Genomic DNA, 15,123 nt, shown 5'->3' on the forward strand with positions numbered 1-15,123 from the left:
GTCATACCCATGTAAGTTTTTCTTTTGCTATTTCAAATTGCCATTAAATATTTCCTCCGTTTTAATTTAGATAAGTTAGTTTGATTCGGCACGGAATTTAAGGAAAAAAAAAGACTATTGACACTTGTGGTAAATGTTGGATTGCATAGAGGTGTTCATAATACGCAGCGGAAGATAATAGCAATCCTCGGTAGAACTTTTCGTGTTTAAAATTTATTTACATATCAAAGATCGGATCTAAGACATACCTGGTGAAGAGAATCTTGTTTGAAATTTTTTTCGATAGTGCGAACACCCTATGCAATCCAACAGTGGTATCAGAGCTTAGTTTTTTTCACCATATATATATATATATATATATATGTGTGTGTGTGTGTGTGTGTGTGTGCGCGCGCATATATGTATCACTTTTGTAATACTTTTCCAATAGGTAGATAAGGAAAAGTCACAAACGTTAATTTTTTCCTTCGTAAAGTCCATTCCAAACGTTTGTAATAATTTTCCAATAGGTAGATAAGGAAAAGTCACAAATATTAATTTTTTCCTTCGTAAAGTCCATTCCAAACGTTGGAATTATGCAACCTTTTTCATTTGGAAAAAATTTGAATCCCATTCCAAATGGGTATACGGCAGCTAGCTAAATAATTCAATTCACGTTAGGCCTTTTGGGACTATTTTGTACACATTTCTAATCAAAACTTAAGCATGAAGGAGTGTAAAATGCATCATAATTCCTAGTTATCACCTACATATAAATCAATATTAATATATATCACATATATATTATAATCAAGAGATACAATTCAATTTTCTATTCTAAATAGAAAGCTTCAATTTGTTTACAATATTAATTATGCCATCTGTGCTAGCAAAGGATATACTAATATTTCATTTGGACTAATAAATTAATTTATTTGACTAATTAAATTCTTTAATTTAATTATCAAATAATAAAGTAATTAATCCTCTAGCAAAGATTAGAACACTCGTTAGTGTGCGACCCCATAGGTTCAATACTAAGCCGGTAGTAAATTGATCACATCAATATACTAATCAAGGGTGGCGTCTAGCAACACTCCTTAACGACCGGATGGCATGAAGTATACAATATACTCTCATGAACCCGTAGAACAATAGTGTATTAATTCCTTATGTCCTTATAGCTCTGGGTCACCCTAGGATATGATTTAACTGTCAAATCCTAATAGGCGACCAACTATGTGTTCATATCATATATAATCGACCATTGAATGACCTAAGAAATTCTTTTCTTCTTTCATTCAATCGCCCTGGCCAAGGTCTTAATTTGGTCGGTTATAATTCATGACAACATGGAGCTTAAACTCATTACCAAGAGTTGATAGATTCCATCTTGATCAATCACTAATTCTTCAAGTATTTAATCATACCCAATATCCTTTCAGCTATCGTCGTAGAGCCATAGGTGTCTAGCATCAAAGTACAATAAATAACTTGTCAATTACTATGATGATATCAGGTCAAAGGAAGCTCTTACATCACATTTTTTCTGAGAATATCCCATTGACAGTTTATGGTAATTCTAACCATTAGGAATTATCCAATGAGTCGGTTCAATGATCATATCTCTATATGCATCATCTATCTATGTGATTTAGTTAATGAGATCAACTAATTTTGATCCCACAAAGATAATCATATAGGTATTGATCTAACTGGATTATTAGTGTCTAAATTAATAATCATATGATCAAGAACAAAATTTAGATTAAATTATAAGAAACGTCACTCTCATTATCATGATCTCAATCACGATGACAAGTCTCAAATTTAATCAAGGACCTTATCAAATTAATCAAGCAATTAACAATAATAATAATAATAAAAGAATATCAAATGCCATAGATATTTTATATGAAATAACATTCATAAAAAATATGTTCAAATCATCAAACATGAGATTGGATCTAAGGCATATCTAATATATCCCTAACAGTAAACTTATAGCCTGTTTGGCCAAGCTGCAAAAACCAGCTTATTTTGAGAAGTACTTTTTTCACAAGTACTTTTCTCAAAATTACTTTTGATGAGAAGTAATTTGTATTTGGCTAATTAATTTGAAAAACACTCCTGAGCAACAATTAGTGTTTGGCCAAGCTTTTAAAAACTGCTTCTAAGTGTATTTTTCTCAAAAGTGCTTTTAAAAAAGTGCTTTTGGAGAGAAACTGTTTTTTTCTGCTTCTCCAAAACTGTTTGTGCTTCTCCTCAAAAGTACTTTTTTTCTTCCAAAATCTTGGCCAAACACTTCAACTTTGAAAAAAAAATACTTTTTTTGAAGAAAAAAAAAGTGCTTCTAGGATTGGAGAAGCCAAACACATTATTAAGGGGTAAAAGTTTTGTGGGGTTATGATATTTGTATGGTTATAAAAGCTTCTCATTAAGGATAAAATGGGTTAAATGAAGAATTTAAAGTTGAATTATTTTCAATTGTAGAAATGTGTAATTCTTTTTGGAATGGGCTAATATGGAAAGTGTGTCATCTAAATTGAAATAGAGGGAGTAATAATTTCATGTTGTTAGTTCAAATTTCTTAAACAAACTTATTTAAACCTGTTTCCCTTAGATGTTTATCTGATAGCTTGTTTGGATGGTTGTTACCTATTGTATTGTATTGTATCGTATTGTTACTTTAAATACAATGTTTATTTTGATTGTTGCTTAAATTTTATTGTATCGTATCATTAAATCCATCGTTACATAACAACAACAACAATCACTCAGTACAATTCCACAAGTGGGGTATGGGGAGGGTAGGATGTATACAGCCTTACCTCTACCCTGGAAGGGCAGAGAGACTAATTCCAATAGACCCTCGGCTATTAAATCCATCGTTACGTAACAACCAAAAGTGGCACTTTATAGAAAACTCGATTTGGTGTGGTCTCGTCGTTACCTTATTTTCTCTCTCATAAGTACTATTTTATTCTTTACCCTAACTTTTTATATTATCTTGTACCTTACTTTTTCTTTATGATATTGTAAGTTTATTCTTAATGTTGTTGGTGTTTGACATCATGAAACGACAGCAAACAATACAATCTATCTAAATATTGTATACATTAAAATAATACAATACAAGTATGAGACATTATGAAACGATACATAACAACCATCCAAACAAGTTGTGAGTCTATCTGGGAATTATCTTCTGGCATTAAACCTGTATTGAATTTATGGTTCTTGTGCTTGAATTTACTTATTATATATTCGTCCTATGATTTGGATTAGTTTTCATCACTCACTCTAGTGTTGGCTTGTTTGATGCAGTATTTTGACAGTGATGTCTATCTCTCTTTGGTTTTTTTTGGTGCGCCTACTTATGGAGGATCACTACCTGGACCATTACCATCTCAGGATTTCAATGACAAGGCTAAGTTACTAATGGAACTGGCTAACTGTGCTATCGAGGAATATAATGAGAAAGAGTGCAACCTTAAATTTCTTTCTGTGATTAGTCTCCAGACTATCCTTCCTTTGTTTTCAACTAATTGTGCCTCTCCTCGCAGGCTTTCAAGTACAAGGTTTTGTAGATTGAGAAAGTGAATTATTCGTTGTCGGGAACCTTTAATATGTACTGGATGACGGTGAAAGTCTTAAATCTCACTCTTGCTAGTACTCCTGTCGAAACTTTTCAAATCCATGCTGGTAATAGTTGCATCAATCGTTTTGATAAAAAAAAATCTATTGTTGCCGGTCTAAAGAAGAGGTAAATAAACACCTAATGAATTTACAATTTGCTTCTTTTTTTTGCGTGTTAGGTAAAATATATATTTTTCTTAAAATGAATCTTATATTTGATTTTTGTGTTTCCATGGCAACTAGTCTTTTAGTTGCTCATTTGTGAGTTTTGGTATTTTGAGATAATTGACCTGTGGATAGGGGTGTTCATAAAAATTCAAAAATCCGAACCAAATCGAAAATCAAATCAAACCGACCAAAAAGCCCGATACTTTTTGGTTTGGTTTGGTTTAGGTTTTGAAATTTAAAAACCGATCAAATTTAGTTTGATTTTGGTTTTAATTAAAAAGATATCGAACCAAACCGATTATAGAAGTAGCTATATTAAATTTATTATTACACCTATATATATGTATACTTTTATATAATGTTTTAAAAATTTTACAGTAAATATTAATTGTTTGCACTTTTAGTACAGTTCTTTACCTTTACATTCTAGTTTAATTGGTAGTTTTCTTTTGTTAAATGTAAGAATCTATTTCATGTTAAAAATAATATATGATTACAATTTCCAGACTCTTTTATTCCACAAGTTATCACGAAATCCTAATCCGAACTTCAATTTTGTATTTTATGCAAGCATTTTATTGAGAATTTGGGATTTCCGCTTAAGGTAGTTCATTATGGTATTATCTTTCTGGTCATTGTTGTCGTTACTTGTTGTTGTTACTAATCTATTGTTTCTTTTTGTCTTCTTGAGCCGAGGATCTATCGGAAACATTCTCTCTACTCCCAAAGTAGGGGTAATGTCTGCGTACACACTACCCTCCCCAGACCCCACTTATGAGATTATACTGGATTGTTATTGTTGTTGGGGAGGAAACATGCTCCCCAATTCAAGGTTAAAGCATAGTATTTTGTTTGGGCTTCTTCCAAAATCCAACATATAGTGTTTGCACATAGTTATCCCAACTAATCCACCGGTAGGGGTGTTCATAGTTCGGTTTGGATCGGTTTTTCCCTAAAAAGAACCAAACCAAGTAAGTCGGTTTTTCAAATATCAAGTAAAGTAAGTACTTGATAACTTACTTTACTTTGGTTTGTTTCTCTGAACTTATTTACAGGCCATTGCTGGTTTGCGAAGCTGCGACTTTTGTTTTCGCTTGCTGTCGGAGAGGCATGCCACGGGAGGAACAAAAGAGGCATTTGAACTATAGCTATATAAATTTGGTCTGTTTAAGATTTCATCATTATAGATTTAACCCCCTTAACCTTTAACGGCTAGGAATTAATTAGGAAGTGATATTCATATAACCGATACTATCTTACTTGAGACGGATCTAGCTTGTAAATATTAAGAAACCTACTTCAAATTCTGAATTCGCCCCTCTATGACCGAATCCACAACTATTATAATTTAGCATTGTAGCTCCTTGTTTTGCTGATCATAAGCAATGGATGGAATATAGTTTTTCCAGAACTGGATAGTGGTTTTGCTGCTACTTGATTCTGATGTGTCTTCCCAATAGCTTCAATAATTCATGCAGGGGTGGAGCTAGAGTGCCGGGAGCGGATTCAACCGAACTCAAGTAACTTTGGTTCGAACACTGTATTTATCTTAAAAGAATTCATTGAATATATATAAATTATTAATTTAAAACCGAGTAACTTAAAATGATTAGAATTTTGAACCCATAAACTTGAAATCTTGGCTCCGCCCCTGAATTCATATAGCCTACTGTATAATGTACCTAAAAAGTTAACAAACCTTGCTATAATTGTTGGTTTCATTATTGATTCTCTGCCTTCCTGGATCATAAAGTTTCTCAAATAATTTTATGAAAAACAATAGAAAATTCACATCGTGCAGCAGAATAAAGAACATAATGGATGTGTGGTGTTCTTTACAACAGAATAAGAACATTATAGAATATAATATTGTAATTCTTAGAAAATTATAATAATCAAGTTCCTGTTAGTGTTCTTAAACAGTTAAAGCCATGTCGTTCTTGAATTTTACAACAGCACAACTAGCTGCACTATGTTTTAAGTACTTATTTGATTTGGCAATATAGTTCTTAGCTTTGTGCTTTACCATACATATTCACAATCTTGTCCATACGAAGAGTCGCAAGTGAATTGAGTTTAACTTTTATGCACTGATAATATATAGTTTTTTACACTATCAATTAAATGTGACATGTAATGATTCTATAATAAACCTAATCAGCTAACATAATAAATAACTTGTTATAACAAAATAGATGCAGGACATGGTGCACACATATTTTCATTTCAGTAAATCATTCAAACATTGTTAGTTGCTATCATTTGGTGGAAACACTGGATCAAGGCAAGTATTTATCATTCGTATTTAACAACTTGAAACTTCCATTGAACATATCATGATTATCTACAAGTTAAACCCCTTGTCGCTACACATTAAATCTAAATTGTTATAAGAGCACGCAACTCCAATATAAAATATTATCAACATTTTTAATGCGAAATGCTAATCGATAATTTTACACATGTGAGTGTATTCCATGTCATATAACATTATAATCAAATTTAATTATTATTTTATATAGAACTAAAATTTAAAACTTTAAAATTACCTATGAACTTGCTACTTACTGAAATTAGAATTTGCATGGACTTCTAGTACCAATACTATAAGGTTTAAGTAAAAATTGCACGGGCGTCCTATTTGGTCATCCCCATTTAACCTATACCTATTTTTTTTTAAACTTTTAACTTGTACCCATTTTTTAAATAACTCCAGCCCTCTTTCTCCTCCTCCTTCTCCTCCTTCGTTTTCTTCTTCTTCTTGTTCTTTCTGAAGAATGCACGAGTGTTGAAAAAACTGACAATTGTTTGGAGAGCTATGCTCATAAATCAGAAGAGGCATCAGAGGAGGTTTTGAAGTTACCTAAAACTTCTTCTCACGTTGTTCTGACATTCCTCGATGCCAAGCCCAGGAGGAAAATAAAACCTCGTAACTGGTACAACAGATATTAAAATTTACTGAGACTTGGGAGATGATTATTTTGATATTGGATATACTCTTATTGAGATTTTTCTTAAAGATCCAAGTCAGAACCCCACTGTATAAGAAATTACATAGGACCTTGATATTTATGAAACTTGTATGGCTATTTTGCCTTTCGTATTTGAACTGCTACAATGTATGGCTCTAGAGCTGAAGTTCGTCAGTTACAAAAACAAAAAACTTTCGTCAGTTACAAAAATAAAAAGCAATTACAAACAAAAACTTCAGCAAATAGAGAACAAAACTTCAGCTACTATGCTTAAGTTCAGCAATTACAAACAAAAACTTCAGCACACTTGCTACTTCAGGCCCGTCTACTAGAATGCTGAAGTTTTGCGTGATTGTCTTTGTTACTTCAGCCCCGTATGCTGAAGTTATGCAAAAAGCGGGCACGTTTGCAATTTTTTTGGCAAAGCGGATACAAGTTAAAACATGGCACAAAAAGCGGGTATAGATGCAAATTCCCCAGTTCATAACTAATTCGAGAGTTAGGGTATTAAGGGCCTATTTGGCCATAAGAAAATTTTTTCCTTTTTTGGAAACCTTTTTAATTTTTTTTTTTCGGAATCGGTATTTGGCCATAAAATTTTCAAATTTCACTTGAAGTTGAATTTCGGAATTTTTTAAAAATTTGAAAAAACTCCAAAAGGCTATTTTTCAAAATTCACCCAAATCACTTACAAAAAATCAAAAATAACTCTAAATTATATTTTTATCCAAACACAACTTTAATTTTTAAATACCATTTTCCCTTAAGAAGAAATTCACCTTTTTCGGTTTTTCACAATTCTGATGTCCAAACGCCCACCAAGTGTTTTGTTTAGAAATATATATAAGGAGTATATCTATAACTAAGTTATTTTATTTATTTGGGGTGGTGTGCCCTATGTTTTAAGTAGGTAAGGTGGTTGGCGTTGACCAGTGTAGCTATCAATTGGACAAAACAGAGAAGAAGTCGAAATCAAGAACCAAAAAAGTACAAACACACAGAGAGAGAGAATTAGAGGTCAATGATGAATGGAACATGCTTATCAGCTCAATCGTCAAAGCTAAACGAGCTTAATATTCAAACTTTGAATGGAATTCAACAGCTTGCTGAAACTCGTCAATTCAAGGTATTGTGCTTCTTTAGTTTTAGTACAAAATATTCCAAACATCTAATCCTTCGTTGGTTTTCACCATTTCTATTTTCTTGAAAACTTATCCGCACTCGATAATTATATCAAACCAATAAATATATGACATGTGTTTGGATATAGATTTCTATTACTTTAAAGTTTAACCATAGTTTATTAATATATATTCTTACTTCATCAAATACTTAACGATCATAAGTTTATATGGTTTGATGTAAACATGGATGCGGATAAATAATCCCTTTTACCGCATAGTGTAGGTTACTGCGTAGGTTTCTAGTTACATTGCAAAACAATTTTTTTTTTTTTTTTGGTCTAATTTTCTTTGGACATATTAATAAACAACCATATAGCTAAAAGATAGATGAAGAGGAAAATGACTTGCGCCCATCAATGATGTAAATTATTTTCCCTCCTTTGCTATTTAGTTTAGGAAAACAATTTCATTAATTTGAGACAACAAAACTTTAGAAAATCATCAAAAGAAGTATTTTACACTATACCAAACAATGGTAGTTTTCCTGTTTAATTCCTCTAAATTAAAATGGGATGATTACAGAACATTGGGTTCTCATCGGAAGGTTTAGTCTTTATAGTATCAGATTTAATCATACGTGAGGTGCAGCGGTATATTTATAAGAATTCTGCTCAAACTGATGATAATGTAGTAAAATTGGTAGATATAGCGTGGGATAGCCACTTTTTAATATGGTATTTATTTTTTATTCGGTATTTTTAATGTTGAGCAAAAATAGCCGCTACTCTATTAAAATTAATACGAAATGACGTTTTTACCCTTTCTTCATGAGTGCTGTGTAAATATTAAGGACATGGTGTCCTTAACATTTACACTGCAGTCTGCACACATGAAGTTAAGGACCCATGTCCTTAACATTTACACTACACATATGAAGTTAAGGACTTGACAGGACACTTTGTCATTAATATTTACAGAGAACCCATGTCTAGCACAGGGGTATTTTCATCTCTAATTAATTAGTAGCTAACTGTATACTTCCCCGTAAAATTGCATGTTATTACCAATTTCTATGTGTCTTTCAAAATCCGACTCATTAAGGGTGAGCCCGCCGGTTCCTGAACTGGGCCGGGCTTCTCTTAATTGCTCGTGTTGGGCTGGGTTTTTGTTCCAAAGGAAACAACCCAGCCAAGCCCGAAGGATTTTGTTCTTGTAGTGAGGAGGGAAAAAATCAAATGGAGATGGAACTTGGAAGGAAAAAAAAGATCATGTGCAAATCTTATTGTAAACACATTACAATATCCACTTTTGGGGAATATGAGTCAAGCAATAACAAGAATATTTCTAGTAGAACGTCTTTCACAATCCCTGGAAAGATGGTTCACCAATAGACCGAGGGATAAGTCATTCGACTCATTTACATCCAGATCATAAATGTTTGGAATCCATGTTATGCAAGGAGACACGTGGTTTGTCCCACCATCATTTCAAAAATGTCGGATTTGTCTAAACTTAGTTGAACACCGAGATTTGCCGTCGTGTCGCACGTTATAAAAGGTCGGGATCTGAAGTGGTTATAATTGTTTTATATAAGTTGCACATTATTGGAATTCCTGAAGAGTTTCCAAAAATTTTACTTCAGGCGTGGTTTCTTGATCAGTTTGGAGTACTTCATGATGGGAAACAACCTTATCCTGGTGCCATTTCGACGTGTACGTTTTCATCTCTTAGCTTTAATATTTTGGTAATTAAGCTTGTATATACACACCTTTCAGTGGTTCCTTACTGTTTTAATTAGTTTTCCTAATGTCTAACTAATGATATTAAGCAGTGGAAAAGTTGGCAAGTTATGGTGCAAAAATGGTAATCATTAGTAATTCTTCAAGAAGAGCATCTACAACCCTGGAAAAATTGAAGAGCCTTGGATTTGATACATCACTCTTTGTTGGTGTTATTACCAGTGGAGAATTAACACATCAGTATCTTCTAAGGTTACATACTTTTTTACATTTAAAGTAGATATTGAGCAAATTATATAATGATTTATTTCTTCGCTGACCAGACCCCGTTTATGGGATTAGACTAAGTCTGTTGTTCTGTATTTATATCTTCGCTAAGTTTCTATTGATCATCAAATTAAGATGCTTCAATATATGGTGCTTCAAATTTCTTTGTATTATGCATGTCTCGCTTGATTTTTGATATACCAAATGACTGCTCTCACCGTCTCACGTAGTCATCATCAACTTCTATCGCTGCTAAATTCTCTCGTTCATCCCTCGCATTATGTCATTTTTATTTTACAGTGTTGCTTTTAGGACTGTCAATTCGAATGAAAAAAACTTAATAAAATCACATCCACTCTCTATCAGATATGTAAGTGAATGTGTTCTATTACATTTGATTATGATCAGGAGAGACGACGAATGGTTTGCCTCTTTAGGAAGATCATGCATTCACATGACTTGGAGCGACAAGGGTGCTATCTCTCTCGAGGTACATATAGCTTTTCGAGTTCCTTAGAATAATATCCATAGGTTTTCTTTACTGTTTGAACCGGAAGAAAATGTTAGTCTTTCTCAACTAACTGGTTGGTGGCTCTGGTTTTTTACTTCAGGGCCTCGGACTAGAAGTAGTGGAAAATGTTCAGGAAGCCAAATTTATTTTGGTTCACGGAACTGATGCTTTGGGCCTTTCTTCTGGTGACACACTTCCAATGAATCTTGATGACCTTGAGAAGATACTGGAGCAATGTGCTTCTAAGAAAATTCCAATGGTGGTAGCAAATCCTGATTATGTAACTATAGAGCCTGGAAATCTACGTGCTATGCCCGGTAAGAATGTTTTTCTTGCACTCACGCTTTCGCTGGTTGAGTTATTTTATACGTTGGGCAGCCTGATGCAGCGTCCAGGGAAGGGCCGCCTCCAAGGAGGTGTGACGTAGGCAGTCTACCCTAATGCAAGCATCAGTAGCTGATTCCACGGCTTGAACTCGTGACCTATAGGTCACATGAAAACAACTTGATCATTGCTCCAAGGTTCCCCTTCACCTTGTACCTTTTCTCTATACCCGAGAAATTTCCGAACTAGTGGATAATGGGGGCGCTCTATCCTTCTTTTCTTAAATATAGGCTTTTATTTATGATAAGGTTCGAAGCCCCTAAGTGTAGCCCACACATGACTAAATGCGCATTTACTATTACCACTAGACCAAAGCCATGCAGACACCTGTCACATTGTACCTTGTCTTTGTCCATCTTTAGATTCAAGACTGAGATTCTTCTCTTTGGACTTATTTTTCAGGAACATTGGCAGCCACATATGAAAAACTTGGAGGTGAAGTAAAATGGATGGGTAAACCACATAAGGTAAGTTATATTCAAGATTTTAACTTTATAGATTTGACTTCGAAACTCTACCACAATACATTTGATACTGATCTGAGTCACAGCTACTGAATGAAACCATAACTAATACTCTACGTCCGCCCCTGATTGGTGGAATAACATGAATGTAGTGCTTAAATACATGATCATTATTTGTCTGATGTTGTGCTTCTTTCTCTCAATTGATATATTCTGAACATCGTTGAACTATCTCCTGACGAGCTCGTTGCAGATAATATACAAGTCAGCTATGGATATGGCTGCTGCTGTGGATGCCTCGGATTGTATTGGAGTAGGAGATTCCTTGCACCATGATATCAAAGGCGCAAATGCAGCTGGAATTGCATCTCTATTTATCACATCATGTGGAGTTCATGCTACTGAACTCGAACTTAGTAAATTTGGAGAAGTTGCAAATGATAATTCTGTACGTGCTCTTGCCCTGAAATATGATGCATATCCTACACATGTTCTCCCTTCATTTACATGGTGAATTTAAAAAGCAGGGGCTTAGAATTATGTCCCTCTTCAAGTCTTTCAGGCTGTTTGGATGGTTGTTACCTATTGTATTGTTAATTCAAATTCAATATTTGTTTGACTGTTACATATATTTTATTGTATTGTATAATCAAGTCTTTTGTTATACAAGAGCAGCCACGGCCAACCAAGAAATAAGGGCAGCGCAGTGCACTAAGCTCTCACTATGCGCGGTCATAGTGTCTGGAAAGGGCTAGACCGCAAGGGTCTATTGTACGCAGCCTTATCCTGCATTTCTGCAAAAGGCTGTTTACACGGCTCGAACCCATGACCCCTGGTCACATAACAGCAACTTTACTAGTTACACCAAGGTTACCCTTCATAGACAGCGAGGAAGTACTTAAGTAAAATCCAAACAAAGCCCATAAAACATCAGAAGAAACAATCTGATTGATACTATTCTGATCATAAAACTACAATAGACTTTTTCAAACCTTTCTCCAATTCAGTTGGTGGTTACTCTCCTCTATTTGAAGTCTCAAACAAGACTTCAACTCGCGGACGACGGCTATTCACCACTCTGCAATCCCGTCTAATCTCACCTGGGCGGCCAGATTGCAGGTCACCCATCTTTATCATCCCTTCAACAAAAGCCTTAAAAAATTTCTCCTGACTTACACTAAATTCTCTAACATATTCCCTAGTAAAAGGGTTAGTAAAAAGTGTTTGATCTGAATTCAAGAACCCTCTACCATTTACCAAGTCTTTGAAATATTGATTGTCAAATACTTCAGGTGTTGCATCCAAATTTCCTGTTACATTCCCATCTCCACCAAGTGGACAAAGCTTGTCTAACTTTTCTCTGAATCTTGGTTCAATGGTAGGATCAGGCCGGCCCGAGCCGGACTGATTATATAGCCTAAAGACAATAGAAAAACATCTTCCTTTGCCAATGGAGTGAGAACCAGAAAGTGCTACAAGATCTTTGATTGAGAGATTATATCTGTTGAAAAGATCAATGAGATATGTTGCATTTGATCTTGGACTTGGCATGATTTGGTTTGAATCTTCTTGACTTGCTGTTAAACTATCTAGCCTTCCCAACTTCACTTCCCAATTTGGACCTCCAGTCTGAGTAAAAGTTTAAAACAAATAAGATCCTCTGTTTTACCAAGTAACTCAAAAGACAGCATAGGAAAAAGAAAATGAATAAGAGGAGATTTTTCATCATAATTACTAGTACAACATTTGGGGTTCCTTTTCCCTTTTCTTTTACCCCTACTCACTCCTCAATTTGTAATGATACAGAACAATGATCAAGGACTTAGTATACCAATGAATTATTTGTATTCCTTAAATTTCGGTAGAGACCAAAAAAAATATATGTGATTTCTTCTCGTCTGTCTAATTTTTTATGGGCAGAGCTTCCTATCACCTATGCTGGTGCGAGTGGGAGGTAGCAAGTACGCAACAACATAATCAAAATACACACAAGTTGTTCCGAACACCATCATTATTTAAATTATTTGGTTTACATTAAGCTTGCTTTGACCTTATCAAAAAACAAAATAATTAAGCTTACTCTGAGATACATATTTATATGATTATATCCTTATTCTTCTCCTGCCCAGGGGCGACGGAACCAGAAGTCCAGCTATGGTTTCGAATAGCTTTTGCTCAAACAAAGTAGTTCGTATTAAAACGTTCATTAAATATGTACAAATATTTAATTTAGAATCAAACATTAAATTTTAAAGTCGTATTTTCAAAATTCGGAACTAATAAAGTCAGAATTCTATCTCTGCTCCTGCCCCCGCCCTAATTAGCTGGTAGGCTAGTTATATGACAGCAACTTTGATACGCCAAGCCTAACCACCACCACCCAAAAAAGATGATTTTTTTCCTTTTTTGGAAATGGAAGTTGAAAAGATGAGAATATAAATATACCAGAACAACAGCATCTCTAGCAGCCATGATTAAAAGATCAGCACAAGAAACAACACCAGGGCAGGCTCTTTCCAGTGCCTCTTTAACTTCATCTACAACTTCATAAGACCTCAGTGAATTTATATTTGATAAAGCCATTTTCTCCCCAAGCATATTTGGTGTATCATCCAACAACAAAGAAGCATCACATCCCTAAAAAAATAAAACAAAAATTAACCCAAAAACAAGAATTTTCAAATACAGCAACAAAAAAATGGATTCTTGAAATGTTTACTATTACATTAACAAAGCAATCATGAAACTGCAATCTCATCACTGAGGCTAAGCTTCTGGGCTCTCTTTTCATTGCTTTTTTCATCACATCTTTGACTATAAATTCAGCTTGTGGACATGTTTCCGTGTAAAAACCTGGCCTAAGTGTAGGAGCAGCCATAGCTGCAAAAGCTAAGCTTATAAGGAGAAAGAAGAAAAAATGGCTATAAGGCATTCTTGATTCTTGAATATTTTTTACTAATGTTTGATTTTTGTTTGTTTGTTATATTGGTTCTTGAAAAGGGAGATGAATGGTATGGGGAAAAATTCCTGATTTGCATGTGTTGTCAGTATTATATAGGGGAGACAAATAGGCCAATTGTGAAGAGTTTGTTTTGGTTGGGTGATAAATAGGGTGTGTAGGGTATAGTCATGACCTCTGCATAATTTTTGAAAATCACTTTTGTCATTTATTTTCTGATTTTTCAACTAACTGAACCCCACTTGATGTGTACTGTTTGATTAGTCCAGATTAAGGGAAAGTGTTTCTGGTCAATTAATCTAGACTCGTATAGTATAAGATCACTTAAAAGGGGAAGCACTAGTCAGCAATTTTTCTTTTTTCATTTCCGGAGCTCGAATCCTATATTTCTAGCTAGGAGAAAGATTATATAATCTGCACTCCTTCCTACAGTAATTTTTTTCTATATTTGAAAGATTCTCCTTTTCATGTCGTGGCATTAGTATTACTGTCATATATTCCTATCTTCTTATTCGCAGATTTCTTTTACTATATGTTATTTTCTTCTCTTCGATTAATCTATCAACTTATCACATTTGCTTGTTGTGTTATCATTTGTTGCTTTTGCTTCTTTTTCATTTTTTTCTCGAGCCGACGATCTATCTAAAATAACCTCTGCTTTCATAAAGTAGAGGTAAGGTTTGCGTATATTTTATCTTTCTCATACTTACTTTGTGGGATTACATTAAGTATGTTGTTATTATTATTGTTGTTGTTGTTGTTGTTGTTGTTGTTTGTTATTGTCTATGTAGGATTTGTATATATGCCTGTATATTTGGCTACTCATGAAAATAGCCAATTTTTGTATTATTTGAACATTTACAATAGTAAATCATCCTTAAGTTGAGCTAAAACATAGGCTATATTAAATAATTTAG

At 34.0% G+C, this 15,123-nt stretch overlaps 2 protein-coding genes across 2 annotated transcripts; one reads left to right on the forward strand and one right to left on the reverse strand.

Annotated features, from left to right (window-relative positions):
* Positions 1-7,649: 7,649 nt before the first annotated feature.
* Positions 7,650-11,872, forward strand: LOC107822800 (uncharacterized). The gene is made up of 7 exons (XM_016649363.2): positions 7,650-7,884; positions 9,525-9,594; positions 9,714-9,873; positions 10,297-10,378; positions 10,500-10,716; positions 11,186-11,250; positions 11,501-11,872. Exons 1-7 carry the CDS (start codon positions 7,780-7,782, stop codon positions 11,759-11,761), a joined length of 960 nt encoding a protein of 319 aa, XP_016504849.1. The 5' UTR covers positions 7,650-7,779; the 3' UTR covers positions 11,762-11,872.
* A 305-nt stretch (positions 11,873-12,177) lies between these two features.
* Positions 12,178-14,287, reverse strand: LOC107822799 (peroxidase 17). Its single transcript, XM_016649362.2, has 3 exons — positions 13,973-14,287; positions 13,693-13,884; positions 12,178-12,876 (listed from the first exon to the last, which is right to left on the reverse strand). Exons 1-3 carry the CDS (start codon positions 14,177-14,179, stop codon positions 12,262-12,264), a joined length of 1,014 nt encoding a protein of 337 aa, XP_016504848.1. The 5' UTR covers positions 14,180-14,287; the 3' UTR covers positions 12,178-12,261.
* Positions 14,288-15,123: the final 836 nt, after the last annotated feature.

Source organism: Nicotiana tabacum, chromosome 11 (genome assembly GCF_000715075.1).
Source record: "Nicotiana tabacum cultivar K326 chromosome 11, ASM71507v2, whole genome shotgun sequence".
NCBI lineage: Eukaryota > Viridiplantae > Streptophyta > Magnoliopsida > Solanales > Solanaceae > Nicotiana > Nicotiana tabacum.

Bases quoted from the DNA above. Each gene is read 5' to 3' on its own strand.
- LOC107822800 (XM_016649363.2), top strand. From the start codon at position 7,780: ATGATGAATGGAACATGCTTATCAGCTCAATCGTCAAAGCTAAACGAG. The intron at 9,595-9,713 runs GTACGTTTTCAT...GATATTAAGCAG, and splicing joins TCCTGGTGCCATTTCGACGT to TGGAAAAGTTGGCAAGTTAT. The intron at 11,251-11,500 runs GTAAGTTATATT...AGCTCGTTGCAG, and splicing joins GGATGGGTAAACCACATAAG to ATAATATACAAGTCAGCTAT.
- LOC107822799 (XM_016649362.2), bottom strand. From the start codon at position 14,179: ATGCCTTATAGCCATTTTTTCTTCTTTCTCCTTATAAGCTTAGCTTTT. The intron at 13,885-13,972 runs GTAATAGTAAAC...TTATTTTTTTAG, and splicing joins TTCATGATTGCTTTGTTAAT to GGATGTGATGCTTCTTTGTT. The intron at 12,877-13,692 runs GTATATTTATAT...ACTTTTACTCAG, and splicing joins CTAGAGATGCTGTTGTTCTG to ACTGGAGGTCCAAATTGGGA.